General features: G+C 37.9%; 1 protein-coding gene across 14 annotated transcripts in view; it reads left to right on the forward strand.

The window, feature by feature from the left end:
- Nucleotides 1–12,378, forward strand: part of dpr8 (defective proboscis extension response 8) — a 195,872-nt gene that overhangs the window by 136,813 nt on the left and 46,681 nt on the right. For 13 of the 14 annotated variants that reach the window (XM_086839131.1, XM_086839139.1, XM_086839141.1 and 10 more), the window contains one exon: nt 1,417–4,300. In XM_086839131.1, the coding sequence (XP_086695257.1) occupies nt 1,417–1,715 (299 nt within the window). In that variant the 3' untranslated portion in view covers nt 1,716–4,300. Of the gene's footprint in view, nt 1–1,416; nt 4,301–12,378 lie in introns of those variants that run through there. The other variant, XR_015273089.1, reaches the window with a different exon arrangement.

The raw sequence follows: 12,378 nt of genomic DNA on the forward strand, positions 1-12,378 counted from the left end.
TCTGTTGCATTATTTATAATACCGCCCAGCAGCATCAAAGCAGAAACAAAGCCGCTTATACTTATTTGTTTTTTTGGGCCCTGGCATCTCGTTGTTTTTGTGTGGACTTTTGGCCATTTTAGGCGATCATTACACCTAGCCACACACAAAAGTCGACTCGACTCCGAGGTCGCAGCACAGCGCACATCAAAGTCATTTTCATTAATTGAACCAAGAGTCCTAGTCGAGCACACACAATCCAAACCTACCCCCAAATCCAATTAAGTGTGCCTTCTGTAAGTACTCCAAGGACGAACTGGTGACGAAAAGGAGACTGTCATAAGTGGACATTCAGCAAAGAACGCTTAATTTTGTCAAGTCAGAGATACTCTTGCAGAGTCCTTGCTCTGCATTTGCTTGTAATTATAATAACAGTGACCAGGACTTTATATTCACGCGTGAACTTTGTTTGTTATTTCACCAATTTACGAGGCACACTCTCTATGCCTTCGATAATCAGCATTCAGCTCGGGAAGAGAGTGTGGTTTTTATTAGGTGTATTAGCACCACAGTGCCACAGTGTGGCTTGTTATTAGGTAAAAGCCCATGATGGGCATCAAAAGAAATCGTAAAGGACGAACGATGCATGATAATTGAAGACCCATCAAGGAGCAAGGATAAGCCGCGAACATTTCATGCCAAAATTTATGGTTACCTCCTCCTTGCAGCCACTCATTCTCAAGTTTCTTCAAGTAGTTGGCCAGCTTTTTTTGTGTGAATTCAAAGAAGTGGTTTCACGCGATTGCTATGTAACACATGTTATGCAATGTTACACCTGGCAGGAACACACAGTTTCTGACTTAACTGTATAATTGCCAAATGTAATGGCTGATTTTAAACAAGACCTCGGCGGGGGATACAATTTATTCAGAAACTCATATCTCCATAGATGCCAGCTGCAGGAATGTAGCTTCTGTTTGAAGGGAGTCTTTTTTATTGCCTGCAATTAAGTTAATAGGCAATAAAGCTTCTGGATTTGCCAGGCAGCTGGCAGCAGCAGGCGCTTACTGCGAGTCCTTCCTCCGCCGAACGAATCCTTGTGGATCTGCAAGACCGTAATGCAGTCTGCCAAATTAACTTGCCGTTTCGTTTTTTATCGGTCCTTGGCCGCCCAGTCAATTTCGGGTTTTTTTTTTCTTTTTTGCAACAATCGAAAATGGAGAACTTTGAATGTTAGTCCTTAAAATAGTTTGCTAGCAATATATTTTTAAGGAGTCTTCGGGTATCAAAGGAATGTATGATTAGCAAACTGTTTAAGCTGTGTGCATGTTTTTTACCTAAAAAACCTCTAAATGGAGCTCGTCTCTTGCTGTTTGTGCCATGATTGAGAGACCTTAATCTAACACTAACACCTGTCTTTTCTTTTCAATTTTCCAGGTGAGCATCCGGCGGCCATGCACACCGGCAATACAGAGCCCACCGGCAAGGCAGGTGCTCTCCAGCCCTCGGCCTGGCTCTCGCTGGCAGTGCTCTCGAGCGGCACAGTGCTGCTCCTTCAGATGACCGCCAGATGCAGTGCCGCCGCCTATCACAAATCCTGCACCCGCAACAAGGACACGGAAACGGAAACGGAAACCACAGCAGGACGAGCAGGCAATCGAAATCAGGAGTTGTATGTACAAGATCAATTGGGTTTTGGTTACGGGGTCAGGAGGAGTTCGTTGCTTGGGACATAGTTCCGTGACGAAGAGCGGATCCGTGCCAAGTTGCCAACTGGAATCGCATTTTAGGTTCGCTGCTCTTTCTCTCTCTCTTTCGGCTCCCATCCATAAGAAAACTAACCCAAACCGATCTCACCATAATCCTATATTTTGTTGGGTATTGATCCTGCGACCTAGAAATCGGGGGGTGGAGCTTATCCTTTTATCACTAAATTAAGTAAACCAATGAGATTTTTTTCTATAAACTATAAAAAGATACGTGGCTATGGATTTCAGATATAGTGAGGAGGAGAGATTAGGAGACACGGACAGACACAAAGACACCCTGTAAATATGAAAAACCAGACAAGACTTTTGCTTCCATCGACTCGCTGTGCTGCTGACTAGTAAATGGCAAGTGTCGAGTGTAATAATTCATCTACTTTAACTATTTTCGGTTTGTTTCCAACAACTTTTCAATAACTACGACACACAAAACAAACACAGACTCGAACATTTCTCTAGTACAAGGATAAGGTACATATAGGTGTCTAAACATATTATAAATAAATAGATCAGACAGTCAGAAGGCAGAACTTTTCATGCAGAGTCCCTTCAGATTGGGGGAGTAATTTTTTTTTTTTGTATTATGTATAACTAGGATAAGTTCAAGACTATAGTAAAATGTAAGGAAAAAGGAAAAGGGAGGGCAGGAGATGACGAAGGAGGAGTAGCTAAAATGGATGGAGAAGGACGAAGGTTAGGATTAACGATTGATTGTTGAATTAAATGTGTGTAAATATAAGCAAATTAGCCTATGTAACATCATGTTTTTTTGTATTTTTTTTTAGTATGGCTCTCTCCATAAGTACTTTAGATCAGATCAGAATAATAATCTCTGCCCAAGTATAAGTAGGGCATTTTCGTGTGTTTAGGGCCTAAGCGATAATTACTTATTGTTGTATGTTTGACGGAACAAAAACCGCAGAAAGATATCGATATTGATAGCTAATCAAGTATCCGAAGCAGCGTATTACTAATTCGAATCCAGTAATTTAAGTAAGTCTCTCTCTCTATCTCAATCTATCGGTCTCTCTCTCTATCTATACTTCTATATACTCTAAAATTGTCCCGCTCACAAGGAAGATATAGAATAATCCGAATCAGAATCAGCAGATCCGTGATCCCACCCCAAGAGAAGGGTCTAACCCTGTCCCATTCCCCCCAAAAAGCCCGACTCTCATTCGACTTCGCTCTAAGACAAAACCAAAAATAGTAAAGGAAAAACGAAAAAGGATATTGGAAGGACACACTTAGATTCTCTTTGTACTAAGCGTAATTTATGGATATTCAAACATAACTATAATAGTAGCAATGGGAGAGGGTATATTTTATAAATGTGATTGATGACGTTAAGCGAATTAAAAAAGCAAGTCCCCCAAACCAAAAAGACCAAAACCAAATCAAAGGAATCAGATCCCCAAAATATAAAAACAAAAAATGCGAGGCTCTCCCCCGAGTTTAATGATCGATATCAATATCCATTATCCACCATTTTTCCCCCTCTCTCTCGGGGGAGAAGTCCCAGTCAATGCATTTGTAAATGTGTCTGTATCAGAAATCGATTTCCCCCTATACTATATCTACTCACCAGCACTAGTCTAAGCCAAACTTGGAAGAGTGTTTAAATGTTTATAGTAATTGAATGTAATTCAATATCGAACCGAAAACAAAAAACCAAAAAACCAAGAAAACACACACAAAACAGAAGAGGCATTCGTCAGACAAGAAAGACAACAATTTCTATATATATAAAATAAGGTGAAATAAAGTCCATGTTACAGATGCTAAACCTATGAATATATAGTATATTGTAATTAAACAAAATGAAAAATGAAAAAAAAGAACGAAAACCCGATATAAATATGTAAATGATAAGCGATAATTAAAGATGTGTTGACCCCATTATGGTATTTGTATTCATTTCGAAATGTGTATATTAATTTTATGAAGCTCTTTTTTTCATATATCATTTTGTTTTTTTACCCATCTGATGGATTTTTTTTTTACTTGGTTATTTTCACAGTAGAGTTAATTATAGGAAAACGCAAACAGAGAGAACGCGCTGAAGGGGCGCTGAAAAAAAAACAATTTTAAAGTAAATATGTTAAATACCATTTTAGGCATAAACAATGTCGACAAATGCAAACAATTTTAATGTGGTTAAATAAGAAAAATGAAATGAAATGACGAATTCCATGGTAAATAATATGTGCGTTGCCGTTGACCTCCAATTGGAGGTGCGAACAAAACACTTTGAACAATTGCAACTTCATAAAAAACAGAAAACAAAAAACCAAAAAAACTATTAATACGAAAACACGGGCTAAAAGAACGGAAACCTACCATCGCGTGGAACAAAAATTACGGATTAAATTGAATAGGTTTAAGGAAATTAACGAAGGTAATAACCAAAAACTGTGCGAATATCACAAATGACACACACGAGACACACTCCCAGTCAGAAACAGGCAATTTGAACCTAAAAACGAGAGATTCAAACAGGAAACAAAAAACAAAATATGAATTCAATAAAGGTGTAAAAAAAATTAAAACTCAAATGCTGCATATTTTATTTCAAAATAGAGATGAGAGCGTGAGTACTGTGGTGCATGAATATCATCACAAGTATCGTTCTTAATATAATTCATTTTGATTTAATAAACAATTCATTTTTAACAGTATTTTAAAGGAGCAATAAATCCTTGTTTCGATTTAAGATTCATTTTAATTGTAAACAATTAATTTTTAAAATTTCTATCGATTTACGATTATAATTTCTTTATTTTTGATTTAAAGTAGAGTATTTAAAGCTTTTGTTTTGATATTTTTGGACTCACCTTTAAGCCATATTTTTATTTAAAATCCAGCTCTATCACGCACTTTCCTCCAGTTTTCTTTTTTTGGCCATTATTTTCCCTCTCTGCTCTTGGCCATTTGGCCATTTCATGTCCCCTTTTTTCAATTGGGAATTCCGACCGCCTTTAATTTGATAGCACACAAAATTTGTTGACACATCGAAATGAATTTTGGGGGGAATTAGAGTGCAGAGAAACACTGGTGTGGAAAAAATATTATGAGAAATATATATATACATATATAATTTATGCAACGCTTTTTTCTGTTGATGATGTGCAATTAAAAGTGCATGTGGCTCGTGTTTGCATAAAATGATGTCAACTAGGCAATTAAGTTATTGCAACCCAAAAAGCAGGTGTGAAAAGTTGGCAAAAACGAATCGATTATGGAGAGGGAGAAGTTTGCTACACCTTATATCCTTTTTAAAGTCCTGTCCCATTGTTGTCTACATTTTGATTTATTGTAATTAAAATTTAATTCACAAGACAATCTATCGCCGTGACTGTCCGTGGTCATTCACCGCAGCATCCACTCTCTTTCTCTCTTCGAATGTTTTATTTAATTTAATTTCAGACTGTCAGACTGCCTCTGTCTGTGTGTTTGTTCATTTTGCATTGTTTTTTTCTTTTTCTTTTTTTTTTTTTTTGCATTTAAATTAATTTACATAATGCATGACGCTTTTTGGATCGTGGACGAAAGAAACCTGAAAGTGGCCGCCTTGGCCAGGTCCTGGCTATTCGATGTAAATGCAAATGGCCGTAAATAACCAATAAATACAATGCAATCTCCAACCCCCCGCCGCCGTCGTCTCGGCATATTAACTTAATTATTTGAACGTTATTTTATTGGGCGAATTTAATCGAAAATTTTATATAAAATGTTTTCATAATGAGTTGCAGTGGGACCTGCGTGCCTGCATCATATATGAAATATTAATAACAATATCCCCCGATCAGATGATTGGACAGGGCGGGGCCAGGACGATTGCAATCGCTGTCATTGTCTGACAGTTTTCATTAAGGACCTTAACGGGCGAGCAAGGATGAGGGACAGGACAGGACAGGACAGGATATCCGTTCAAACAATGTCAGGGACATTGGATATTGCGGCTCTGGCTTTGTGCATCTCATTTTGATTGCACTCGACGCTGGCCGAGTGCCATCTGATTTCGCAGGACTCCAGTGGGGGAATCCCTTGTCCCCCCGAAAAAAACTTAATTGGGAATTAATCGAGAAACGCTGATTGGGCCATGTAGATTGATTTATTTTTTACAAAAAGTGGCTGCCATAACCTGCTCTATTTTTATGTACTATATATTATATATAATTATTATCCTGCCCGGCTTATTTTTTCTCTCTCGTCTCATCTGAGCCTCCGAAAACATTTTATTTCCCGCGTAATCTTTCTGTGGCCCGCAGACCTTCTTTTGGCCCAATTTCTCTTAACTTAACTTAGCCTCGTGCAGCTGCTATCTGTGTGTATACACACTACACTGCCTTTATTTTGGGGGTGTCCTTTTTGGGGGAACCCCCTTGCTATCTTCCCCCCGCTGCTTTCTCTGTCCATTTGTCGTTGCTTTTATATTATTTACGCTCGTTTAATTTTTCGCATGCTTTCTTTATTCGACGCGTTCAAGTATTTTAACAAATTTTACAACTTTTTAAGCGAGCCTAAGCGAGTAAGGCCACCTGCCACCCACCACCCCACCACACCCACCACCCCTCCATGAAAGGGCAGTCAACCTTGACTTTTGGCGGTGGGAGGGGTTAGGGTTGGGTCTCGGGGCAAGTCGGTTTGCTTAAACGTTTTGTCGAGCATATTTGTTGGCCATAAATTAACACGCCGCTTGCCTGCTTAATCTTATTATGGCCCAACTAGGCCCAAAGACGTCGGCCAGGCCCCCACTAAAAAAGACACTGAGAAAAAAGGCCAAAGAAAATATTAATTTCTAAGAAAATAAGAAAGATTCCAAAGAGGTTTTAGTACCAGAATAAAATGGGGGAAAATATAAGCAGGAAAGAAAGTTGAATCAAGCTAAAAACAACTTGTTAAGTTATGCTGTTTTAGAATATATTATCATTACAACTACTCCCCCCTTAATTTCTCTCAGTGCCTGCTCCAAGGAGTGGTCCAAAAAATTTAATAATTTGCTCAACATTAACCGCTTGGCGGACTATTGTTGTCAACGTTTTTCTTTTTTTTTGTCCCGTCCTGTTTTGTTGCTAATTATAAGGGGATTATTTGCTTATCCCTCAAGGTCGAAGGTGGGCGACATAAATTGACCGAGGGGGATGATGCTCAAAGGACCAAAAAAGAGGGGTTGATGCTCCAAGCTATATACGAAAAAAGCTGTAAATTAACCGCTTCTAGGTCTTCTTTACCTCCCATGCTCTCATCCTTTCGTCCTGCCATAAATTCCCAATTAAAAGGTGTAATAAGCGTTCGTTCCGCTTCAGCTATGAATAACATTTCGGTGGGGGAGGGACACCTGCCCTTTGCACCTGTCGGCAGCTGTGACTTTGTAATGCAATTGCAAATAAAACAAACAAGAAAATGGTCTAGAAAAGCCTTGAGGGTTGGAGCTCCGACCAAAGCACAGTGGTTTGTGTGAGCGAGGGGATATTTTGCCAACATAATTACACTGACTTTAAGTGGTTGAGTTAACAAATAATCAGGGAAAGAGAAATGTAAATAAATGCTACATATTATATTAGCTTTTAGTATCCCCCAACCTTTTTCCTTAAATATATTCAGCATATAAAGAATTTAGCTTTTCTGCCTGACTGACTGACTGCCTGCTTGACTTGCATAGTTATATGGCCGCAGGACTTTTTGTTCCTGCTCCACGGTGCCGCGACCTCTGACCCGCCGCATTGGGGCAATTAAAAGAGGGATCAGCGGGGTAGACTCGCAAATTATATGCGCATTTAATGAAGTGTGCCACACATGCGACTACGTGGAGTCATTAAACAGCCAGTCTCTGAATGCTCCACCTGTATGCCACCCTCCATTCCCCTCCCCTTTGCTTTGGTCAAAGGTCACGGGCCGGCCGTTCTGCTAAGAGGTCACTCAACGACAAATAGTGGAAAGAAGGGGAAACTTAATTGCAAAAATTTTAACAAACACTCGCGCAGCAATAACAATAATTTTAACCAACTGCAGTGGGTGGTCAGCTCCCTCCCTTTCTCTCTTCGAGCCAAGATTTATGCGCCACAGACTGAAATTAGAAACGCCCATCCCCCCGACGACGACCCCCTTCTGTGTCCTTGTTATGGCAAGTAGTAAACAAGGCTACTCCTGGCCACAGTCACGCCCTGGTCAGCAGAAGGGGGAGGACGAAGGCAGCAGGACTCTAGGCCGAAGCAGGACTCTTTGCTGGCCAGCGGCCATTAGTTGATGGTCTTCGCCTTTGGTGCGGCGGCGACAAGTGCACTTTATTAGCGCTTTTCATGTTGCCTCCTCCGTGTGGTGTCCTGCCGAGCATTCAATGCTCCTTTCCTCCTTTCAACTCAGTTTCGAGCTGGCCATTAAAGGCACATTAAGCTCTGTGTCGGCCCAGTTACTTGGCGCCAAAACATGTCTGAGATGCATGTGTAAATTGATAATTATTTAATTATCATTATGCATTAAAGAAGGACTTGATATATAATATTTTTTTTTTATATTTCCACTAAAGTGCTGAGCTTCAAAATGAAATACATCGTTTCAAAGGGTCCTTACAGGGCTCTGCATTTTGTGCCCGCATCTCCTTGTCCAGCGCCTTGACCTGTTATTTATGCTGACCGCAGTCACGTCCTGGCTAAGTGCTCATGTGTGTCCTGATCCTTTGATCCCGCATACCATTGCAGTTAGTTCCTCGTTCCATACCGAGTGTATTTGTGTCGACATTTGCCGTGGCATTTATAAAATTGTGCATAATTTAAGCTCAGCAGTTGCGGGTTCCCTTACCGGTTTTTTTTCGCTGAGCAGGACAAAACCAAAGCAGGACCAACCACGTGAATGATGGCTCCCGTGGAGCCAGGCTAAAGGATAATATAGAGAGAGGGGAGTGCAATACACGGCAAGAAAAGGGTAAAAAGGGATTTCAGGAGCTGATAAATACACCTATTAACAAACAAGTAACTCAATAATAACTATATACTCTTATAATTTGAACTTTTACTTTTAGGAATCTTACTTTAAATGGTAAAAACTGAAGTATTTTCTTGCAGTGTCTCGCCTTACTCCATCTCCGCATTGCAATTGCAGCTGCTCTGGCGACATCAGGATGCGGGAGAATGGTGAAAAAGGGGTGACTGGGGGATGAGGGGCATTTTGCAGGATGTCGCCAACACGGCAACTTGAAAAGCATAATGAAGGATAATGAGTTCTTGATTAGTACAAAGTGGAAAATTGTGTATTTTTGCCCTGTCGCGCAGTGCGTATAAGCATCGCCCCATCAGCCGTGAAAGTTCCCTCAGATTTTCCACCCCGCCCCCAGCCTAAACCCAGCAGGCACCAATTAACTGTAATTAGGGTCGCTTTTCCCTCTTCGTTACTCTTTCTCCCCATTTCTCCCTGCTTCAGAAGGAGCAAAACGTACCAAGGTGATCGATCTAGTTGGGGTTCCCGACGATCCGGAATCGATTCCAAGCAGCAAAGTGATTGAAATGGTTACCAAATGGGTCTGCATCATCATCATCATCATATATACTATATTCAGGACCAAGTGCTGGACCAATAGCAATTTGCAAGCCACTGTTCATATTCGCATTGCGTATACGCATTACGTATACGCCGTGTAAACACACCAAGCCCAAGCTGTGGCCCAATGCTGGGAAATGCTGAAAAATCAACACATTTTTATACCCGCCCGTTGTTCTTTTCCTTCTTTATTTGTATTTTTATTTTTATTTTTATTTTGATTCGGTTTTCTTCTTTTTTTTTTTCCTTTTCTACCACTCGTTCGGTCTGAGTTTTCCATGGCCTGTTAAATGTAACAGGAAGTTGTTGGTGATACACTTTAATCAAGGGGTAGATTCGGGGGATGAAAGAATAAGAGATGGTTTTTAATATACTTAATAATTTTATAATTAAATTAAAAAACATAATTCATTTTTTTAAGGTAATAAGTGCTATAGTTAATGACAAACTTTGGGTACTCTTTAAAAATTTCTATTCAAAAATTAGGCACTTAATAAAAAGTTCTTTTTAAATAAATACTAAACTTCCCTTTTAATAAATAAATAATAAATTTAACATATAAAATAAATATTTTCCTATGTTTACTTTATTATTTTATATTCTCAAAGAGTATCCCGAAGTCACAGTCAATAAAACTTTGCTTTCCGCTTACTCCTTTTTATATGGATTGCTTTTCTTGGCTGGCTTTCATCTTTCTTTTTTTTTTTTGTATTTTATTTCCGCATTCGCATGCAAATCGACGATTAATCAAAATACCACTTTCCCCCAATTGTTGCTGCAAATTACATTTTTTTGCACTTTTCGCTGACTGAAATGACAAAATTATACAATTCGCAGCCGATCAGGCATTGGCTTCAGCAATGGCGATGCAAAAGTTAATGGATATATACATATATATAAAAGTATCGGGGGAGAGCCACAGTAAATACTGTCAACTACTTGTAAAAATAAAATCAAAAAAACGTTTCATTTGATAACAACAAAAATTATAATAAGAAATAGAAAATATAATAATATAACCGCTTTCTGTAGCTTTCCCATTGTCCCCGGGAAATGGATAATTTCGTATTTTTGTACCCCTTTGCAGGGTATTATAATTTTATTAAGTAGAAATATTCTTGATCAGCATCAACAGCTTTCTCCCGCTCTCTCCACCTCTTTCCCTCTCTAACCCTCTGTGCATCTCTATATAAAGTATATGTATATTCTATCCATCCTGTCTGTCCGTCTGTCCGTCCGTCAGTCTTTATGCAAACTCTGTTCTTCTCTCTCAGTTTTTAACGAATCTTTTACCATAATTGTATATAAAATAAAAATTAATAATTAAATTTTAAAAAATGAATAATTAATTAATTAATAATGAATTTCTGTAATTTTTAATGTTTGAATTGCAATCTTTCTAGCAATCTCCGGCAGAAAATTTTTTTTCAAAAATATTCAGAATAAAAATAATAATAATTAAAAATTAAATTTTTAAAAATGAATAATTAATTAATTAATAATGAATTTCTGTAAATTTTCATGTTCGAATTGCAATTTTCAATAGTAAACAAATTTTGGCTGGCGGAAGTTAGTTTTGGTTCATATAATATCATAACATTGTAATGGCAGTGAATAGCTTACTCTCGCCATCTCTTTCTGTATGCCTCTATAAGCCTCTGCCTCCCCCACTCTCGCTCTCTTTCTTACTCACAATAACATTTGGTAAGCCTGCTTCCCTCTGCTGCAGCGCTAGAGATGACGCTTACGCTCTATCTCTCTCTGTTGCAGCTACAGAGGTAGCTCTTTCCCTCTCGCTCTCTTTCTCTGTTCTCTTGCCTCGGGAAGTATAAATAGAGGCGCTTCGATCGCCGCGAGCTCAGTCTGTCCAAGGGGTACCTAGTGTTAACATCGTGATAGTGATTGTGAAACTTTTTAGCCTCCGACCTGAAAAGAATGATGTGGCCATTGGAATGCAACTTAAGAAACAGGAAGTGATCTTCGGTACTATGATTACCCTAATTAAGGAAGGAAGGAAGTAAACAATGACGTGTCCTCCACTGGGGTAAGTCTTAATCATGACAATTATATCTTATAGATATTATATTATTATATCATATACATATATATTATATTATTATATCACTTACATACATACATACATGCTAACTAAGCATTTATTTTTCAATTAATTCCCTTATTACCATAAATCTCATTACTTAATTATAATTTAAGGTGCTACAGCAATTTGTATTGATGATATCCAAAGTGTATACTTAACGTAAACAGCCTAACTTATTTAGAAATTGTTGTAGAATATTGATTTCTTACCATTTTTGATAAATTTAAAACTGACCCTAACTTTGGTGCCAACTCTTGATACATTATTATACCCTTGTAGGATATTATAATTTCAGTCAAATGTTTGCAACGCAGTGAAGGAGTCATCTCCGACCATATAAGTATATATATTCTTGATCAGCATCAACTGGCGAATCTTTTTAGCAATCTCCAGCAGAAAAATAAAGTTTTCAAAAATTTTCCGAATATAAATAAGAATAATTACGTATACGTAACGTCGCCCCAACCAACATTAAATATCACGTATACGTACCATTATCCTCCAGACCCCGAATAATCTTTCCTTTAAATATCTAAAAATTGTCTTAATTTTAGTGATTTATTTTATAAATGGGATACAGATTTAGGAGATTATACTGTCAGTAATTCATTTATCATTTTTACACACTTGAAGACGATTGTAGTTTCAGTCAGAGGCTTACAAATTAGTGATGGAATTCTAGCCAATTATTGGCACAAAAAAAAAATGTATTAAATTTTTTGAAAATCTTGTAAGGGGTTACATCGTTAAAATGTACAAAATATGAACAAAATTTTTAATTTTTTGAATTTTAAATCTCAATATGCAGATTTGTAAACGATATAAAAACTAACACAGAAATGCTATCCGATTTAAAAATTATTCTTTTTTGGCTTGGTTATTATATTTCAAACATTTTTTTTACCCAAAAACGTAGCATATCAAAATATCAATATAAAAAACTCATATTTCAATTAAAATTTAAAATGGCGATATATTTCCACCATATGTGATCTT

This window comes from Drosophila serrata, unplaced genomic scaffold (assembly GCF_035046125.1).
Source record: "Drosophila serrata isolate PLE 108 unplaced genomic scaffold, ASM3504612v1 contig_362, whole genome shotgun sequence".
In the NCBI taxonomy this organism is placed as follows: domain Eukaryota; kingdom Metazoa; phylum Arthropoda; class Insecta; order Diptera; family Drosophilidae; genus Drosophila; species Drosophila serrata.